The sequence below is a fragment of the Mirounga leonina genome, unplaced genomic scaffold, assembly GCF_011800145.1.
Source record: "Mirounga leonina isolate KUSES-001 unplaced genomic scaffold, KU_Mleo_1.0 Mir_53, whole genome shotgun sequence".
In the NCBI taxonomy this organism is placed as follows: domain Eukaryota; kingdom Metazoa; phylum Chordata; class Mammalia; order Carnivora; family Phocidae; genus Mirounga; species Mirounga leonina.
Genome location: NW_023270807.1, coordinates 65,215,214 through 65,236,821, shown reverse-complemented (window position 1 = coordinate 65,236,821; position 21,608 = coordinate 65,215,214). Strand labels below are relative to the sequence as shown.

At 39.2% G+C, this 21,608-nt stretch overlaps 1 protein-coding gene across 1 annotated transcript in view; it reads left to right on the top strand.

Annotated features, from left to right (window-relative positions):
- AK9 (adenylate kinase 9) overlaps positions 1 to 21,608 on the top strand; it is a 129,607-nt gene extending 107,999 nt beyond the window's left edge. The window contains exons 30-39 of the mRNA XM_034991444.1: positions 1,588 to 1,801; positions 8,438 to 8,639; positions 10,605 to 10,751; positions 10,856 to 11,076; positions 15,036 to 15,232; positions 16,529 to 16,698; positions 16,919 to 17,017; positions 19,097 to 19,199; positions 20,371 to 20,485; positions 20,899 to 21,608. Of these exons, the coding sequence (XP_034847335.1) occupies positions 1,588 to 1,801; positions 8,438 to 8,639; positions 10,605 to 10,751; positions 10,856 to 11,076; positions 15,036 to 15,232; positions 16,529 to 16,698; positions 16,919 to 17,017; positions 19,097 to 19,199; positions 20,371 to 20,485; positions 20,899 to 21,101 (1,671 nt within the window). The 3' untranslated portion in view covers positions 21,102 to 21,608. The remainder of the gene's footprint in view (positions 1 to 1,587; positions 1,802 to 8,437; positions 8,640 to 10,604; positions 10,752 to 10,855; positions 11,077 to 15,035; positions 15,233 to 16,528; positions 16,699 to 16,918; positions 17,018 to 19,096; positions 19,200 to 20,370; positions 20,486 to 20,898) is intronic.

Below are 21,608 nucleotides of genomic sequence, written 5' to 3'. Positions count from 1 at the left end.
CTGTTTCTCTGTCTCTCTCTCTTTCTCTCAAATAAATAAATAAAATCTTTAAGAAAAAAAAAAGATTTTATTTATCTGAGAGAGAGAGAGCGCATGAGCGGTGGGGAGGGGTAGAGAGAGGGAGAAGCAGACTCCCCCCCGCAGCCCGCCAGGCGGGAGCCCGATGTGGGGCTCGATCCCAGAGCCCTGAGATCATGACCTGAGCCGAAGGCAGCCCCTTAACTGAGCCAGCCAGGTGCCCCTGGGTACATAACAGTTTGATATTTCTGATTTAATGACACTTTGTGTAATCTGACCTACAGAGGAGAAAGGATACATGCTAATTATTTTGAGCAATAGCAGAAACTACTGTAAGGACTCTCAATTTGGGAATTTGAAATGGAATCATTAGACTTTCAGCTTTTTTTATTACCAAATATAAGACATACAGCAGACATTCCCACGCCACCCCTGAGTTTCTTCTTATACCTAGCATTTACTCCAGCCCAAAAATGTTGATGTTGACAATACCATTGACCTGTGACAACTGTCTAGGTGTAGCTCTGGTAAAGGAGCAAATTGAACCGTACTGCTTCACACCTACTTTGTCAAGTATGGGCTGATATGTGGCCATCTGATGCTCTAAAAAAAGATATCCAAACCTAACATCAATTAATTACCCAGTTCTCATCTTGACCTAATGCAAATATGTGGGACCATTCCTCCCACTCCATTCCATACCTAAACCTTAAGCAGGCTTTTAGGTATTTTTCCCTTTTATGACTGCTCTTGATGTTTATGTGAGTGGAATTTTGCCTATATAAAATGTGGATGAGATGCCTGTGGGATTTGTCCTACCAGTATGCCCCTAAAGATAACCCAGGACCCCACCTGTATTAGTTTACTCAGGCTGCCATAACAAAGTACCACAGATGTGGTGGCTCAAACAATAGAAATTTATTTTCTCACAGTTCTAAGGCTGGAAATCCAAGATCTAGGTGCCAGCAGGGACAGTTTTCTGGTGAGACCTCTCTTCCTGGCTTGCAGATGATCCACCTTTTCACTATGTCCCCACGTGACCCTTCCTCTGTGCTTATGCACTTCTGGTGTCTCTTCCTCTTCATATAAGGACACCAGTCTTATTGGATAGGGCTCCACTCTTAACGATCTCAACCTTAATTACCTCCTTAAAGGCCCAATCTCCAAATACAGTCACTTTGGGGATTAGGGCTTCAACTTATGAATTGGGGGGAACACATTTCCATCCATAACACCACCTTAGGAATGGACCTGTTTGTGAGGATAAATTGGCCCATGAATATATGCAAATAACTTTACACTCCTTGGCAAAAACATACACTAAATACATTATAAATGAAGTAGGAGAACTATAATTGTCATGAACTGAAAGCTAGTGAAGATTTCATCAATTGCATATGGGTATAAGATAGTTCTTTTTACATAGTCTTTAATAATAATATTTGGCTATAATTAGTTTTCTTATATATTGTTAAGAAAGATTTTCTTATTTTACAAATTTGTTCAAATGTATTTGGAGGAAATGCTGAATAACTTAAACCTATGAATTTAATTGTGTATATATTGCAGCTAAGTGAAGGAGAGACAATCAAACCAATCGAAACTTCAGAGAATCCAGTTCATGCTGTAATCCATCGTCAGTATATCTATTTTTTATCTAGTAAGGAAACGAAAGAAAAATTTATGAAGAACCCAATCAAATATATCCGCCAACCCAAACCCAAGCCTACTGTGCCCATTAGGATTATAATTCTGGGACCTCCAAAATCTGGGAAAACTACAGGTAAGGGTGTGTGTTTGCCCTTGTTCTTTTTTTTTATTTTATTATATTCATTTCAGGTGTATGATGTAGTGATTCAACTATTCCATGTAATACTCAGTGCTCATCAAGATAAGTATACTCTTAGGCCCTTTCACCTATTTCACCCATCCCCCACCCACCTTTCCTCTGGAAACCATCTGTTCTCTATAGTTAAGAGTCTGTTTTTTGGTTTGTCTCTTTTTTTCTTTTTTCTTTTGTTTATTTTGTTTCTTTGTTTTGTTTTTTTTTTAAGATTTTATTTATTTATTTGACAGAGAGAGAGCTAACAAGAGAGGGATCACAAGCAGGGGCAGTGGGAGAGGGGGAAGCAGGCTTCCAGCTGAGCAGGGAGCCCAACGTGGAGCTTGAACCCAGGATCCTGGAATGATGACCTGAGCCGAAGGCAGACGCTTAACAACAGAGCCACCCACACGCCCCTGTTTGTTTTGTTTCTTAAATTCCACATATGAGTGAAATCATATAGTATTTGTCTTTTTCTGACTGGCTTATTTTGCTTAGCATTATACCCTGTAGATCCATCCATGTTGTTGCAAATGACAAGATGTTGTCCCTTTTTATGACTGAGTAATATTCCATTATACACACACACACACACACATAACATACATACATATATGTATATATACCACCTCTTCATCTATCAATCACTTCTCAGCCTTTTGGCTAAGATCAAGCATATCCATTCATCTATCAATAAATACTTAGGCAACTTCCAAAACCTGCCTATTGTAAATAATGCTGCAATAAACATAGGGGTGCATGGATCCCTTTGAATTAGAGTTTTTGTATTTTGGGGGTAAAGACCCAGGAGTGCAATTCCTGGATCATGGGTAGTTCTATTTTTAATTTTTTAAGGAACCTCCATACCGTCTTCCACAGTGGCTGCACCAGTTTGCATTCCCACCAACAGTGTACAAGTGTGCCTTTATCTCCACATCCTTGCCAATACTGGTTGTTTCTTGTGTTTATTTTAACCATTCTGACTGGTGTGAGGTGATATCTCATTGTGATTTTGACTTGCATTTCCCTGATGATGAGTGGTGTTAAGCATCTTTTCGGGTGTTTGCTAGCCATTTGTATGTCTTCTTTGGAGAAATGTCTGTTCATGTTTCCTGCCCATTTCTTAATTGGATTATTTGTTTTTTGAGTGTTGAATTGTATAAGTTCTTTATATAATTTGTATTCTAATCCTTTATTGGATATGTCATTTGTTAAGTATCTTCTCCCATTCAGTAGGTTGTCTTTTAGTTTTGTTGGTTGCTTTCTTTGCTATGCAGAAGCTTTTTATTTTGATATAGTCCCAATAGTTTATTTTTCCTTTTATTTCCTTTGCCTCCAGAGGCATATCTAGAAAATGTTCCTAGGGCCAATGTCAGAGAAATTACTGCCTATGCTCTCTTCCAAGATTTTTATGGTTTTAGAAAGGTCTCACATTTAGATCCTTAATCCATTTTGAGTTTATTTTTGTGTATGATGTAAGAAAGGAAATTCTTTTGCATGTAGCTGTCCAGTTTTCCCAACGTCATTTGTTGAAGAGATTGTCTTTTTCCCATTGCATATTATTTCCTGCTTTGTCAAAGATTAATTGACTATATAATGTGAGTTTATTTCTGGGTTTCCTATTCTCTTTCATTGATGTTTGTTGTTTTTGTGGTAGTACCACACTGCTTTGATTACCACAGCTTTGTAATATAACTTGGAGTCTGGAATTGTGATGCCTCCAGTTTTGTTTTTCTTTTTCAAGATTACTTTGGCTGTTGGGGATCTTTTGTGGTTCCATACAAATTTTAGGATTGCTTGTTCTAGTTCTGTGGAAAATGCTGTTGGTATTTTGATAGAGATTGCATTAAATCTGTTTTGGCTACTAGGGACATTTTAACAATATTTGTTCTTCCAATCCATGAGCATGAAATATCTTTCCATTTGTTTGTGTCATCTTTAATTTCTTTCATAAATGTTTTACAGTTTTCAGAGTACAGGTCTTTCACCTCTTTGATTAAGTTTATTTTCTAGGTATGTTATTTTTGGTGTAATTGTAAATGGGATTGTTTTCTTAATTTCTCTTTCTGCTCCTTCATTATTAGTGTATAGAAATAAAACAGATTTCTATACATCGATTTTTTATCCTGCGACCTTACTGAATTCATTTATCAGTTCTAATAGTTCTTTGGTGGAGTCTTTATGGTTTTCTGTATATAATAAGTATCATGTAATCTGCAAATAGTGATGTTTTACTTCTTCCTTACCAATTTGGATGCCTTTTATTCCTTTCTGTTGTCTGACTGCTATGGCTAGGACTTCCAGTACTATGCTGAATAAAAGTAGTGAATAAAAGTGGGAGCACCTGGGTCACTCAGTCAGTTAAGGGTCTGCCTTCTGCTCAGGTCATGATCCTGGGGTCCTGGGATTGAGCCCCAAGTTGTGCACCCTGCTCAGCTGGAAGTCTGCTTCTCTCTCTCCCTCTGACCTTCCCCCTTGCTCATGCTCTTGCTTGCTCTCTCTCAAATGAATAAATAAAAAATCTTTTTTAAAAAAGTGGTGAGGGATGCCTGGGTGGCTCAGTCGTTAAGTGTCTGCCTTCAGCTCAGGTCATGATCCCAGGGTCCTGGGATCGAGCCCCGCATCGGACTCCCTGCTCCGCGGGAAGCCTGCTTCTCCCTCTCCCACTCCCCCCGCTTGTGTTCCCTCTCTCGCTGTGTCTCTCTCTGTCAAATAAATAAATAAAATCTTTAAAAAAAAAAAAGATTTTTAAAAATTGAAACATAATCTACTGTGTTAATAGTTTAAAGAGTGAAAATCCATTATCTTAATCATTGTTGAAAAAGGCACTTGGTAAACTATATCCCCATAATGTTTGAATTTTGTATAACTTGGGACTGTTTTTTTTTTTTTTTTTTAAGGCCAATAGTCCAACAAAAGGTTGGTTATAGTATTTCAAGATGACATGATAACAACATGAGCAATGGTTGGTCACAATGAGAATAAAATGTAAAGGATAGATACAGGAGATACTTCAAAGGAAAATAAAGGACTTAATGACTGACTGAATAGAGAATGAAGGGGAGAGATGAGGTCAAAGATAAATTTGTCACCAGGAATAATAAAGGGGAGTTTTGTGTTCCAGCTCTTCAGATGAAAAGTTTGTTTTGCCCATTTAAACCTCTTAACATGATGAAAGAATCTTTAATAGTCATATTCTAAACGTTCACAAACATAGGGGTTCCTGGGTGGCTCATTTGGTAAAGCAACCGACTCTTGATTTCGGCTCAGGTCATGAGCTCAGGGTCATGAGATTGAGCCCTGCAGTTGGCTCTGTGCTGGGTGTGGAACCTGTTTGAGATTCTCTCCCTCCTTCTCCTTTTGCTCTCTCCCCCACCCCTGCCACTTGCGCGTGGGCTCACTCTGTCTCTCTAAAAACAGATTTTTTTAAATGTTCACAAACATAATATTTCCTCAAAAAAACAAATCATTGACCTTTAAAATAAGATCTCTCAACCAGAGCAAAAGGTGAAATGTAGATAAAGCAATCTGATTTCTCATTTACTTTTTTGTGTGCCTCTTAATCCCCTTAATCTATTTCACTCAACCCCCTACCTCCCCCCTCTGGCAACCACCAGTTTGTTCTCTGTATTTATGAGTCTACTTCTGTTTTTTGTTCGTTTGTTCATTTGTTTTTTTAGATTCCACATATAAGTGAAATCATAATAGTATTTGTCTTTCTCTGTCTGACTTATTTCACTTAGCATAATACCCTCTTGGTCCAACCATGTTGTCGAAAATAGCAAGATCTTATTCTTCTTTATGGCTGAGTAGTATTCCATATTTTGTGTGTGTGTGTGTGTGCACATGTACATGCACGTGCATTACATCTTCTTTTTCTGTTCATCTATCAATAGACACTTATTTGATTCCATATCTTGGCTATTGTAAATAATGCTGCAGTAAACATAGGGGTGCATATAGCTTTTCAAATTAATGTTTTTGTTTTCTTTGGGTAAATACCCAGCAGAATTACTGGATCATATAGTATTTCTATTTTTAACTTCTTGAGGAACCTCCATACTGTTTTCCACAGTGGCTGCACCAATTTACATTCCTGCTAACAGAGTACTAGGGTTCCCTTTTCTCCACATCCTCACCAACATTTGTTTCTTGTCTTGTGATACTAGCCATTCTGACTGGTATGAAGTGATATCTCATTGCAGTTTTGATTTGCATTTCCCTGATGATTAGAGATGTTGAGCATATTTTCATGTGTCTGTTGGCCATCTGTTATCTCTTCTTTGGAAAAATGTCTATTCAGGTCTTCTGCCCATTTTTTAAAAGAATTATTTGGGGGTTTTTTAGTATTTACTATTAGTTGAGTTGTAGTATTATTAGTTGAGTTCTTTACATATTTTAGAAATTAGCCCCTTAATGGATATATCCAATTCAGTAGGTTGCCTTTTTGTTTTGTTAATGGTTTCCTTCACTTTGCAAAAGATTTTTAGTTTGATGTAGTCCAAAAAGTTTCCTTTTCCTTTTGTTTCTTGCCCAAGAAAACATGTCCAGAAAAATATTTCTATGGCCAAAGGCCAAGAGATAGCTGCCTATATTTTCTTTTAAGAGTTTTATGGTTTCAGGTCTTGCATTTAGGTCTCTAATCCATTTTGAGTTTAGTTTTGTGTATGGTGTAAATGATACAGTTTTATTCTTTTGCATGTAGTTGTCCAGGTTTCACAACACCATTTATTGAAGAGACTGTGTTATCCCCATTGTGTATTCTTGCCTCCTTTGTCATAAATTAATTGACCATATACATGCAGATTTATTTCTGGGCTCTCGATTCTGTTCTGTTGATCTGTGTGTCTGTTTTTGTGTTAATACCATATTGTTTTGATTTCTCATTTCTTTGTTGAGATAGAAGTGAATTTTTAATAAGATATCAAATTATAAAAGCTTTGTTATTATTAGAACTTTAAAAAAAAATGGGTCCTATTCCAGCATTTGTGGCAAAGCTGAGATTAAGGACTCTGGCTCTCACAGGGGCTTCCCTTTGGGGTGGCCCTAACTGTGGTCAGTTAATCTGCATTCCATATAAGATAGGATGGGCTCTCTCAGTGTTCTCTACACTCTTCAGTCTCCAGACATAATAAGGCAGGGTATATAGACCACTACAGAGCATGCCTACATTTAACAGTTACTGGAAGCCATTGCCTATGGTCTCATTTAGGAGAAGCAGAGGTCAAGGTGAGTCCTCTTTCAACCAATAGCAACATCTATGTAACCTTGGACAAATTATTCCATGTTAGTGGGCATCAGTCCTCTCATCTAAAAAATTAGAATTTCAGTATCCAGGGACACCTGGGTGGCTCAGTCAGTTAAGCGTCTGCCTTTGGCTCAGGTCATGATCCCAGGGTCCTGGGATCGAGTCCCACATCGGGCTCCCTGCTCGGAAAGAAGCCTGCTTCTCCCTCTGCCTGCTACTCCCCCTGCTTGTGCTCTCTCTCTCTCTCTCAAATAAATAAATAATCTTAAAAAAAAAAAAAAGGAATTTCAGTATCCATTCTACCCATCTGATGGAATGGTTGAAAATACCAAATAAAGTCACAGAAGAAAAATTGCCTCATGAGCTGTAAATTACTATTAAAATATCAGGTATGAGGCGCCTGGGTGGCTCAGTCAGTTAAACGTCCAACTCTTGATTTTGGCTCAGGTCATGAGATTGAGCCCCACTTTGGGCTCTGTGCTCAGTGAGGAGTCTGCTGGAGAGATTCTCTCTTTCCCTTTCCCTCCCCTCTGCCCCTCCCCTTGCTTGTGCATATTCTCTCTCTCTCATTCAAATAAATAAATAAATAAAACATTTTTTAAAGATTAAAAAAATAAAATGTCAGGTAGACCATTATAATTTTTTAAAATTATTTCATATAGGGGGCACCTGGGTGGCTCAGGCAGTTAAGCATCTACCTTGGGCTCAGGTCATGGTCCCAGGGTCCTGGGATCGAGCCCCGCACTGGGCTCCCTGCTCAGCGGGGAGCCTGCTTCTCCCTCTGCCTGCTCTGCCTGCCGCTCCCCCTGCTTGTGCTCTCTCTCTCTCTCTGACAAATAAATAAAAATCTATTTTAAGAATCTTTTAAAAAATTATTTCATATAGGATTAGCTGAGATCTAACTGTTTAGGGTATGCTATTCTGACTGCAGCATGGAGTCCATAAATGGATAGACAAGGAAACAGTCCAGTCCAGTGACACAGGAGCATTAGATTATTATTTTGGACATAATGCCAAATATTAATAGTACACATAGGATGCCATGTAAAGTTCTCAAAATTTTTGTTACCTCATGCAGAAGGAAGAAAACACTTAAATATTAGTTTTTTTATGAGAAGAACCCAGAGTTGGCTCATTAACCAGATCCATCAGCCACATACTTGAAGTATTAATAATTATTGACCTTTGACAGTAGTAATTCAATAAAATGTAACAATTTTAATTTTCAAAATTTCTTTGGGGAATGTGAAGATTAGCTCACTGTGGATGTCAATTAGCCAGAAATTAGAAATAAGGTTAACTAATGAATTTGTAAAATGGAATAAGTTTAAAGTTTTAATGTTTTTCAGTTGCCCAAAAAATTTCAAGTGAATATGGCTTAAAGCGTTTGTCAGTAGGAGAAGCTTTGCGTTACATATTAAACAGCCAACCAGACACAGAGCTGGCACTCATGTTAAATTGGCATCTTCATAAAGGAATGACAGCACCTGATGAACTGGCTATTCAAGCCTTAGAAATCTGTCTGATGGAAAGCACATGTAATACTGCAGGGTAAGTGGGTGTGGGGCTGGGGAGGGAGTTAAAGAATTCTTTTAAGAATTACCAACAAAATTTAAAACACTTACATTAAACAAGGTTTAAAGCTCTGGTAGAGGGTGTGATCTACTTCTCAAACCTTAGGCACATTCATGGTTATATATTTTAATTTTCTGTCAGGCTAAAACTTGGCTTGAACACTTATATGGCAGAATAGCAAGCGGCCACTTCACTCGCTGCAGCAACCCCTGGGTTGTCCAAAAGTCTCTGGGCTTACACTGCCAACAAAGGAGGCCAGTGTGACTTCCGACGTCTAGTAGACCTTCTCACTGCTCCATGGAATGATGAAGGAGTGGCCCTCCCCTGTTCCCTAGAAGGTATTGGTCTAATGGAGATAGTCTCTCACTGGCCCAGCTCCCTGCACATGTAGCAGTGCCCCTCCCTTAGTGCTACATTTGGACCTGAGGGCCCCATGCTTGAGCTTTCCCTTCAGTTCACAATCCTCTGCCCTACCATTACTCACCCAATGCAGCCACTGGTCATACCCAGTTGTAAAAGCCAGTGCAACCTAACGCCCTGCTCTTGAGCCCAGGTCACTGACCTAGAATCCCACTGATCTATTCAAGGTTGTATTACATTAAGAGGCTTTTAGCCCTTCCCTGCTACTGGTCCTTAAGTCTTTGGACAGTTCTCCTAATTTCAGTTATGAAGAGCAGATTCTGGGGTGTCAGATTTTTCCCCCAGAGGAGGCCCTGGGACTTACACAAATTGAGTTACCTCCTCCCTGGCATTCAGCTTTGCACACAAGGGATCTCTGTGAAGACAACCTTGAGTCAAAAGGGGTTTATTTCACCTTAATACCAGGACAGTGACTGGCCAATCACCCTGAATTTTTCTAAACTTGAGGGCCACTCAAGCGACCCTTCACAAGCAAAGAAATTGAGCTACTCTTTATTTTGAAAACCCCAAAACACAACTCCCATAACGTTGTCTATTAGGTTTGCCTGGCTGCATTAATTTATAATCCTCTCTGCCATGGAACTTAGAACTAGTGCCTGGAGACTTGGCTGGAGAGCACTGAGTAAGGGGATCCTGTGACTTCCTCTAAACCAGCCCTTCCTGATGACCATCAGCCAGCAGGCCCTGCTTGCTCCCTCCTCAGAGGGAGTTTCCTGACTTCGGGGGCCACTCCTCTCGGAATGTGTGGATACCCTTTATTCCTCCTCTCAGTTTGATAGTTATACTCTCATTATCACAGACTGGGACTCACGTAAATTCTCTGTCCTTTCTGCTCAGAAGCATGATGGGTCCTGATGGAATGATTCTCTCCCAGATATCACAGGGCTCCTCTCACCAACTCCCCATCTCTCCTCCCACCGCCACCCCCCAGCCTTCCCATAGAACTTTACTATAAAAGCAAGCTTAGAGCACAATTGTTTTCCCATATTTGTTTAATCCCTTACTAAGATACTATTCATTGTGCCAGGACCTATTCTAGTTGTTTTACATACCGGATCTCTAAGTCTTTAAGACAACTCTCAGGGTTAAGTATCATTTCCCCTATTTTACTGAAAACTGAGACTCAGAGAGGTCAAGCTAGGTCTCAAATCTGTGTCTGTCTGCCTCCGAAGCCTGTATTCTTTCCACTGTTTCATGCTTAGAATAAAAGCACCGGTTGAATAACACAATGTTCAAGGTATAATGCGTGTTACCTCTTGAGTTCTGCCAAAGCCTAGCTCTATGATGCTAAGTGTATGAATTCAGAGCTGTGTCTGTCTGTATGCTGCCCTACATCTGGCTCTTGGGCTGACTGAGGTTAAAAATATAGAGAAAAAGAGGGCAAAGTGCAAAGAAGATAAGTCAAGTTACAAAAGAAAGAGCAAGAGGCTATTCCTAAAGAGATAGACTGGTTCTAGAAGACAGGAAGGAAGATAGGAGAGAAAAGAAATCTGGAATTATTTTCATGTTTCTCCTTGTTAGTGTTGTCATCGATGGCTACCCTGTAACTAAATATCAAGTGAGTCTCTTGGAAGCTAGGTCAATCATCCCCATGGTCATCTTTGAGTTGGATGTGCCTTCCAAGGAGATTTTCAAAAGATTGTTCCTGGAAAAAAAAAAGGAACAAAGGTAATGTATGTGATGAAAGCTACGACAAAGGAATGAACTTTAATCATCCAGGAAAAAAAGTATATTTTTAACAACTTTTTCCATTCATTCTGTTTCTCTATTAGTTTGCCTTATCCACTGCACAATAGCACACAGATAACAGCTGTCAAAAACTCAAAATACCATAAAAATATTGATGAGATTAGGAAATATTATCAAGAACAGCATCAGAACTGGTATGTGATTGATGGATTTCACAGCAAATGGTGGGTGTGGAATAAAGTCATTAAGAAAGTTCAAATGGTGAATAAATATATGCAGATATACCTGGAAAGGATAAAAGCAGGTAAGAAAACATTAAATTGTTAAAATAGAATAAAATGTTAATTGAAAGTCTACATATGCCTGATTCATGTTACCATAATTCATTCAATCTGAACATTTGTTCCCACAATCTTAATCAATCTTTTAAGTATATAGTACTATCCAATTATTGTGGGCATGTATATTGTTCTCATAAATGACTGCCACTACTCAAGCTTTCATTTATTGAATTCCTATGTGAACCTAGCACATAAAAATAATGCATAGCCTCTCACTAGAAGAATTTATAGTGTTTGGAATGCCATGTAAGAAGCTAAATTTCAAGAATGCTGGTTATATGAGAGTAGTGGTCTATGGGATGACACTTGGCAAAATTTTGTTTATGAATCTAGAATTAAAGTTATTTTTGGTATTTATATTCATTATGGTATTACATAAGTGCTGAATCTATAAAAAATTAAACTTGAGCATAAAATGTCTTTTAATATATATATTTGGAATCCATGAAAGAAAATGTTTGATTATATATTCCTATAAGTTTCTTGACTTTTGTCTAAAAATACATAAAATAGAAGGAAAGTGATCTATATCTAATATCTCTAAGAAGAGTGATGACTCTAAAGAATTGAGCTATAGGGGTCTCACAGACATCTGATTAGTGACTTTGTTTAACTATGGGACTACAGAGAAAATATAATGAGGTATGAGAACAATGTGACTAATAGAATCTTACACAAGGCAGTGAGGATTCTGCATCATTAAATCTTGATTAGCTTCATTATTTGGGCATAACCAGTATCTCTGGTTCCTGTTTGTCTGCAGACTGGGAATTTGTTTTCACCTGAGGATTACAAGGCATGATGAGTACAAGGGAAGAAAGAATTGGGCTTTTAGAAACCTACTCGCAATAAGTTTTGGAAAGCATCGCACTTGTAAAAGACTCCACGGCAGACTTTGAAAGCAAAACTTGTGTCTCTTTCATCTTTCTGTTACCCTATTTCACCCTCCCTACACCTTAGATTCAGTTCCCTGGAAACAGACTCAAGTTTAAACAAGATTAAAACTTGTCTGCAGAAGCTTTATTGGAAAGTATTCTCAGGATTCGAGTTGCCAGGTTTAGCAACCAAAAATATAGGATGCCCAGTTAAATTTGAATTTCAGATAAATAACAAGTTTTTAGTGTAAGTATGTCCCAAACATTGCATGGGATATACTTACACTAAAAACTCTTCATTGTTCATCTGAAATTTAAACTCACTGGGCTTCCTGTATGTTAATCAGGAGATACAGCTGTGGGAAGTGAGGACAACAGAATTGGACAGAGGGAGAAACTGACCTGCCATGTGGTGGAAACGAAAGCCTCAGCAGATCTGATAGGGAAGCCCTGGAGCTAGGATGGACCTTCAGAATTTCCCAATTGAGGGGAGGAGCCAGGCTCTATATCCCTCCATTGGCCTGCCACTGACCACAGGTCACTCTGGGAGGGGGTTAACCTGTGACAGATGGGCAATTCCCAGTGCACCTGTGACCCATCAGCACAGATACTCCCAGCATCTGAGGGATGGCTGCATCAGCCCTGAAGAGGAATGTGGATGAGGTGCCATGGTATCCATTTCATTATTCCATATATACTTGCCTCTGCCTTGAATAGTTTAATCTTATTGAAATTGACCTTATTGATCTTCTGCTTCAACTTCCACGTAATAATCTAACCTGTACTTGATTGTTTAAATTTAGTTTTGACTTTTTTTTTTTTTTCATTCCACATTTCCTTGTATGCTATCCAATGATCCTCTCCTATCAGGGGGCCAAAGTTTACTCTGACTGATGAGATGGAGCAAGGTCAGGGCTAGAAGATTAAAGAGATTCCTCCTCATTCTGCCACATTTCAGATTAAGATATATGGGCATTGCCAGATGTCATCAAGAATACAGAAGAAGAGATATTTGAGTATCTTTTAGGACTTGGAGTTATGTGATTCTAAATTACCCTGTCACTAAACCTGTCAGGATTTGTGAGGTTCAGCATATCTGAGCTAAAGAGCAGCTAGGATTGTAATACTGGGGTACCATATAGTATAATATTATAGCACTATATAATACTATATACTTCAATAATAAGACATATTATTATACCATAGTACTGTACATTATAACACTTTAGAATAATATTATGGCACTATAGTATTATAGTGTAATGTTCTTTGTAGGAAAGGAATATTAGGGCTTCTTAGCTTTTTCATCTGTGTCATAAACAACAGATGGAATAGCGTATTAGTTTATGCTGCATAACATATTATTTCAAAACTTAGCAGCATAAATAACACACACACACACAAACACACAATTTCTATGGGTCAGGAATCCAGTCACAGTTTAACTGGATTCTCTGCTTTAGGAACTCTCACAATCCTAATCAAGGTATTGTCTAGGATTATTGTCTCATCTGAAGGCCCAACTGGGAAAGAATCTACTACCACACTCATTCATGTATTGTTGACAAGATTTCGTTCCTTGAGGGTTGTTGGATTGAGGGCCTCAGTTTCTTGCTAGCTGTTGGCCACAGACCACTTCCAGTTCCTTCCCTTATAGTCCTTTCCAACATGGCACCTTTGTTTTATCAAGTGAACAAGCTGAGAAGGCAAGAAAGAGTGCCAAAAAGAAGTCACAGTCTTTCATAATTGTTTTAGTTTCCTAAGCCTGCTGTGAGAAAGTACCACAAACTGGATGGCTTAAACAACAGAAATGTATTCTCTCACAGTTCTGGAGGCTAGAAGCTCAAAATCAAGGTGTTACCAAGGCCATATTCTCTCTGAAGGCTCTAGGGGAGAATCTGTTCCATGTCTTTCTCTTAGCTTCCAGTGTTGCCATCAATCCTCTCCATTCTTTGGCTTGTAGACCATTGCCCCAATCCTAAGGATCAATTTTATATGTTTACTTTGTCACATAACAAGCTATGATTTATGATTCATAAATTTTATAGTTAATTTAAGACCTTCCTAGGCATAATGATAATTTTTAAAAGGCAAAACTTCTCACTAATGAAAGGGACCATTAACAAAATATATTAAGGGTCAAAATTTACTCATTGTAACTAAGATGTATGAAAAAATTTTTTCATTTTCTATAATATGTCTTATTTCTTTGCAATCCCCATTCCAGTGCAGTATTGGGGAGAAAACTCTCAAACCTGTTCACTGAAGGACTTTGGGCTCTTCCTTTTTAAAATAGACTCTCTGGGGTAAACCTAGTCACTTTTGGAAAAACATTTCTTCCCTTCTCTTGTGTGCCATCTGGGTACAGTAACATCATGTCAAAAACTATTCACACTTTTTGAAATCTACCCCATAGAAAAATTAAAAATATGTAGCAAATTTATATGTGTGTGTCTAAGTGGCTATGCAGACATGCATATATATATATATATATATATATATATATATATATATATATATATAAAGAGTGATGACACATATATATGGTTTATAACAGATATATAATTTATAATAGATAAGAATTAAAAACAACCAAAACATTCATCAACAGATAAATGGCTAAGTAAACTATATGCATATTTATACAATGGAATACCATGCATCAGTTAAAAAGAACTAGGTAAATCATATAAACAGACATGGAAAGATGTCAAAGACCATAAATAACTGATAAAAGCAAGTTGCAGAATAATGTTTACAGCATAGTGGCATTAGCATGCTATGTGCAAAAAATAAATGTGTACATGCAAGTGTATAGGAGAAAGTCTGAAAAAGGTACAAATCAACGGTGATTACTCTTAGGAGGGATGTTGAATTGAGAGGATGAAGGTGTGAAGAGAAACTTTTACTTTTTACTCTGTTGTTTGGAATTTTACAGTGTATATGCATTTGTATCATGTGTGTGTAATTCAAATCATTTTAATTTCTAAAATCACTGTTCTCTATGGAAAAAAATATAATAATAGTAGTTAATTTGTTACTAATAGGAAAAGCTGCCTGCATAGACAAGTTATGTATCACACCTCAAGAACTGATTTCTCGCCTGGGCGAATTTGGACAGTTCTGCCCTATCAGCCTGGCAGAATCACATGAACTAGTTGATTGCTCTATAACTGACTCATTGGAATTTGCAGCAGAATTCAGAGGGCACTATTATAAAATGAGTTCTCAGGAAAATCTGAATGTAAGTTTGTTCCTAAATCCACGTATTTACTAGGGAAGAAAATGCCTGTCTCAGAATTCATCAAATGGGAAGGCGTGGGTACAGCTGGGAACACCCAGGAACCTGGGGACCAGGAGCCCCATTATTGGAACCTATGACATTAGGACCAATGAGGCAACTTGGAGGCCAGTCTTGAGACTGCACCCCAAGATATATTTTGGCATACAGTGGAGGTTCAGGGTCAGTGATGGGCCCTCAGCTTAACAGGGAGGGAAACCCAGTGGCGATTCCTACCAATGGAGAGGATGCTGAGCATCAAGACTCAGCCCACAGCTGGGCATCCAGGGGGTTAAGCTCCCACAGTGCAGAAGGGAAGTCACAGTCGTAGATGTGAAGAAAGATCGGGCGCCTGGGTGGCTCAGTTGGTTGAGTGACTGCCTTCAGCTCAGGTCATGATCCTGGAGTCCCGGGATTGAGTCCCACATCGGGCTCCCTGCTCAGCAGGGAGTCTGCTTCTCCCTCTGACCCTCACCGCTCTCATGTGCTCTCTCTCTCTTTCTCTCATTCTCTCTCTCAAATAAATAAATAAAATCTTAAAAAAAAAAAACCTTTAAAAAAAAAAAGAAATGAAGAAAGATCTCACCTATGTCTCTCCTGTGCTTTAAAATGTTTTCATCAGTAGGGTTCCCTGTATATCTGTATACTGTATTTCTGTTTAATGCAGCAGAATGCAAATCTGTTCTAATATTATATCTATAATTTGTGAAGATAAAGGTTCATAGTTGAAAACTAATCAGATGCCTCTGAACATTTTACTTTCCTCTAAAGAGGTAGAATTTTCTTATCACTTTATTAAGGTGACATTTATTTCTTCCTGCATATATAAATGGCAGTCACAGAATTTGAAAACTGGAAGTAACACTAGAGATCATGCATCTGGTCTGCCCCCTCCATTTTACAGAGTGTTAACTAAAGCTAGAGAGTTAACTCCCCTGCCAAATAGCACCCAACTAGTTCATTATACTGCAGTGCCGGCAGTCAGGTCAGCAAGTGATGTGCACTCCCCTGTGTCTGGCATATAGCACGAGCTCAATAAATATGTTCTGTGTGAATTAGTGAGGGAGTGAGTGAACAGTGGGAGAGATCAGGAGAGAGACCTTGGATGTCATCACTTGGGGAAAGAGTTACTGCAGAGCAGAGAGTAGCTCTCAGCTGGGTTGCTGCTGAAAATGGAGAAAGCAGGAGAGCCCCCGTGGGTTTTTGACTGGCAGAGCACTCCTGTTTTAAATGGTCTTATGCTGTAATCATTTCCTGTAGAAATTTTTGGAGAACCCAGAATTGTATGTGCCTCCGTTAGCACCTCATCCACTACCACCTGCCGACATGATCCCCAAAAGGCTGACATTGTCAGAGCTGAAGAGCCGATTCCCCAAGTGCGCGGAGCTGCAGGGCTACTGTCCAGTGACCTATCAGGATGGAAACCACAGGCAGGTCCTCACCCTCGGGGGAGGTTAGGGTGATATCTCTACTCAGAATCGGCAGTTCCTATAACAATCTTAACATTTGGGTTAAAAGATCACTATTATTTAACTGGAAAATGTTTTATCTCTTCCTTGAGTTGCATAGGTAGAAAAGGAAACATTTTTGACATTTTATTTATATAGTACTGCATATTAATTATACAATCTTTTTTTTCTTGTCTTTCAGATATGAGGCCCTTGTACCTGGTAACATTAAATTTGCTTTAGAATATCGTGATCATATATATATTTGTGAGACTAGAGAAAAACTCGAGAAATTTTTGAGGTGAGACCATTCACTAAGTTACCAATATTGAATATCTTCTATGTTCATTGCACCATGCTGGTGTGTGTGTGTACATGCATAAATATATTTGTGTGTATAGACATACTTATGCATACATACATGCATATACACATATATACATACATGTATGATGATGACTAAGAACTTGTTCATGCTGTCCCAAAGCCTGAGGCTCTGAGGTACGTTAGACTTTACATACCTGTTAACAACAGAATGTGACGGCACTTAGGGTGGGGAAAAGCCAGGAGTTCTGGTAATGTGTAGCCCCAAAGTCTGGCTGAGTTGTCTGTTGGGGTAAGGCCTGAATGAGGAGTGGGAGTTGGGTAGATGAAGGGAAAGAGGGACAGGTTCCAAGCAGAGAGACCTACAAACAAACCTGGCCCAGGGGAATCACAGAACTGCAAGAAAGTCAGCATGGCTGGACATGATGAAGAGAAAAGGAAAGGATTGAGAGGTGAGGCTGGAGATGGTGAGCAGGGCCAGAGGGTGAAGTTCAGATAAAATCACCCTAAATTATTTGAACTTGACCCAAAAGGCAGTATGAATATATTAACTGGTTTTGCGTATTATATTCAAATTCGCTTCGGAGAGAGACCATCACTGGAGTGTTGATAATGGATTGGAGGCAGGAATACCAGTGCTAAGGCTGTTAGAATGATCTTGTCTAAAATAATACAGCATGTTTGAGGTCACCCATGAAGACTGGTGTGAGAAAAGCAGTGGGCTTAGGACCACACCCTGAGAAACACCAACACACAAATGTGGGGAAAAGAGCTTGCAAGGAGAATGATAAATGATAAAGAAGAACCTACAGAGAAGTGAAGGAGAGCCAGGTCGAGGAGGCTCTGGGGAGGAGGGAAGAGAGAAAGTGTCCGGGAGCTAGGTGGGGGTGGGGGGTTGGCCAATAAGTTTAAATGCAGTTTAGAGGTCAAGCAAGAGAAGAGCTAAAAAGTGTGTCAGATTTCGGTTATAACGGGTCATCAGTGATCCTGGCAAGAATGGTTTCAGTAGAGTGGGGGGCGTGGAAGGTAACTACAGCGTGCCACACTCTGGATGCGAGGTGAGGAAATGAAGACACCAGAGGTGACACACACAGAGGTTACCTACAGCAGCTGAGGGGGAGAAGCACCTGCGGGAAGCAGGCTGGGTGTGAGAGCGCAGGGCACGGTGGAGTCTGCTGCGGGCAGGCAGGCAGGCAGGCCCCAGGTAGGGAGAGCCGCGGCTACTTATCTACTGCCAGACGTTTCTGTTTCACAACAAGTTGGAAACCAGATTTCTTTTTCTTTTTAAACCAAATTGTTCTGGTTTTGTTTTTGTTTTTTTAATGTTCATGACTGATTTAAATTTCTAAAAATACTGTGTGGATCAGATCGGATGGAATTTGTGCGGTAGTTTGTGACCTCTACTAAAGCTCACGGTTTGAAGAAGTTTAAAAAGAAAAGACACCAGTTGCTATAAATGATTTAGGATGGAAGGAGTGAAGGTTGTTTTTCTTTTTCCTTTTTTTTTTTCAATGAGGAAGATAGCACATTTAAATGCAGATGAATGGGGATGATCCAATAAAGAAGGAAATGCCAAAGTGGAGAGAGAGAAATCACTCTAGAGAGGCTGGTGGGAGCGGGGTATCTAAAGGCTGAGGAGCGGGCGGAGAGGGTGGAGGCCGCTCTGATGGGAGGTAAGCTCCCCACGGAAAGAGGAAGTGTGTGCAGCCCTGCTTGCCGTGAGCGGTTGAGGAAGTGCCCTTGGAAGGGCTTCTGTCTATATAACACAGCATCCGTGTCGAGGGTTCCTTGGGAGTCAGGAGGATGAGAACAAAGTTTGCTATCCTTGCTGTGGAAAACAAGAAAAGTGAGCAAAGTGAGCAGCACTGGGGGCCAGGCAAAGTTGCAGGTCACAGATCTCCAGCAGCCCCCATCTTCTCACCTGTCACGTTCTCTCCAGTGGAGAAAATCAGCCTAGTGAACTTTATCTCTTACTTGTCTCTTACGCATCCACGTTCCTGTGTATTCACAGTGAGTGTATTTGTGAGCATCCATCTGATGATCTTTATGTTCTCAGGTTGCCAGAGAAATACTGGAGCCAGAAGCTTCCGTACAAACTGCCCCCGTTGAAGGAGCCCATCCATCTCACGAGTCTTCCTTTGCCTGGATATCTGGAACAGGTTCAGTTACATGATTGTCTGTGTACATACATTAGTAGAGTACAACGATCTCTTTTTTAACAATAATTTTTATTTTGGTAACACTGAAATTCAAGGCAGAGTTTTCTGATTTTAAGCTGCAAATCCACTCTGAACCTATTTTGGTTTTGGATGGCTGGGAAAATAAGAAGTGAGAAGAACCCCTGCTTCTCTAGCTAATTCCCAAATATCTGCAATAAAGTGAAGAGAGAGCAGATTGTCGTGAAATTGTTTACATTTGACTTGTGGTTAGATTTCTTATTTTGAATGTCAGGGTCTGTAAAACTTTTTAAATTTGAAAGGTGCAGATTCGGTCTCCGAGAGGTTTATTCACTGCTCAAAAGTGTCCAGTTGCAATACCACCACAACTGAACTGGCGAAGTCATATTTTCCCCAAATCTAGGGGCAAATGCCCCCAAATGCTACTCAAGTTACATCTTATCATCTAAATATAACTCTTTTTAAACAAAATAAAACTTACCAGTAATCAACCACTATTTTAAAAGCTCTTTTAAATTTTTCTATAAAATTTATGCCTAGGGCACAATTTCATACCTTTCTCAGAAATTCTTAACCACTTCATTTTTTTCAACTTGCCTAGATGGTGAGCCTTCAGTCTGGTTTAATATCAAAAGGTAAGATGAGGCTCACCCAGAGAGGAGTAGTCTCATAAAGGCCACGTTTCATCAGGAGGGCCTCACCTCTTCTTTGCCCACACAGGGTTCCAGAATCTTTGCTGCGGTGACTGACAACTGTGGTCTCTGGAATTCCTTGCCAGGTGGTCAAGGGTCCCGACAGCAGAGGCAGTCTGGCCAGTTCTGGCAACGGAAGTAGAAAATGGGCCAAGACAACTCAAAGCCCAGGGACCCCTTCTTTTGTCTTTAATATTTTATGGAAAATGTCAAACATAAAAATAGAAAGGATTGTGTAATGAGGCCCATGTATCTATCAGCCACCTGACGTTCAGCCAATTTGTAATTTTCAATCTTCCTAATCAAAAGTACTTTGTGTTCCTTTCCATGTTCATTAAGTGGTCATTTAACCACCTATAGGCCCCATCCCCAACACCAAAGAATAGCCTCTTTATCTATTTGCCACTGAGAAAAGAAGCCAAATTCAAATATACATGTGCTCTACATTGTCCCCGCTGCAGGGTATCGCAACTTCACTAATTAAAGCAATGAATGCAGCAGGATGCATAAAGCCCAAATTCCCGTTTTTAAGTATAAAGAGATCTGCACTACTGTATATAGCATTTCACCTAAAAGGTATGTCTTCTTTAATGATATGCTACTCAGAACTAATTTAACATCATTTGTAGTATATGTGATGAATGTATAGGATTGTTGAGCTGAGTCGGCTGCTTGCATTGGTAGCACTGCAAATATTTTAATGAAATATCATTGTTGATAGCAAATATTTTAATGAAAATAACAAATTTGAGTTTCTAGTAAAGCAAGGACTACGAATTACGATCGGCTCTCAATAATCCATGCCATAGAGAAAGGTGAATAGAGGCAGTTATGATCTAAAATGGAATAATCCCCAAATCTTACTTGGGATTTGGATATCTTCTCAGTTATAGCTATGTAACTCTTTCACACACATAGTTCTCTTTCTTTTTAATTTAATGATTCACTAACCTAACAGAAAACATTCAGTTCTGTGACATTTTCTACAGCCTTCAATCCCAAAAGTTCTGAATATACCAGAAGGAAGTATAAGAAGAAGTTGGAGCAATTTATGGAGAGTTGTGAACTCATCACATACCTGGGTGCCAAGATGACCAGAAAATACAAGGAACCTCAGTTTAGAGCCATTGACTTTGATCATAAATTACAGACCTTTCTCTCTCTTAGAAATATAGACCCAGTTAATGGCTAGTTTGCTTGGGCAACTGCAACCAGGACGTCAAGAGTTATCTGAAAGGGATAGAAGGAAATAGGTTGAAAATCTGGCCCTGTCTGCTGTACTTTTTCCCTTCTGAGTGATACACCGTGGCTGCCAGCCGTCAAATGGACTCAAAGCTCTACCGGCCCAGAAAGGGTGCTCTTCTGGAAGCCTACGGCTTGACATAATTTAAAAATGTATTGCTCTTTGCATTCATGATTTGCATTCATACATTCATGCTTTAACGACATAGTTATTCCATTTAGAATATTTAGGTAACTTATTTTACTTAATCTATTGTTCAATTTCCTTTTTAACATTTTTAGCCTCTGTTAAAGAAAATTACTCAGTAAATGTTAGAAAGCTTCAAGAAACAAAATTAACATTGATATAAATAAAATAGAAACATTGGTTACACTTTCAACATAAGGAGTTGTTTGTAAACTTCATGAACCTGAGACACTTTATCATTTTCCCAACAAAATAAATGCATTGAGATAA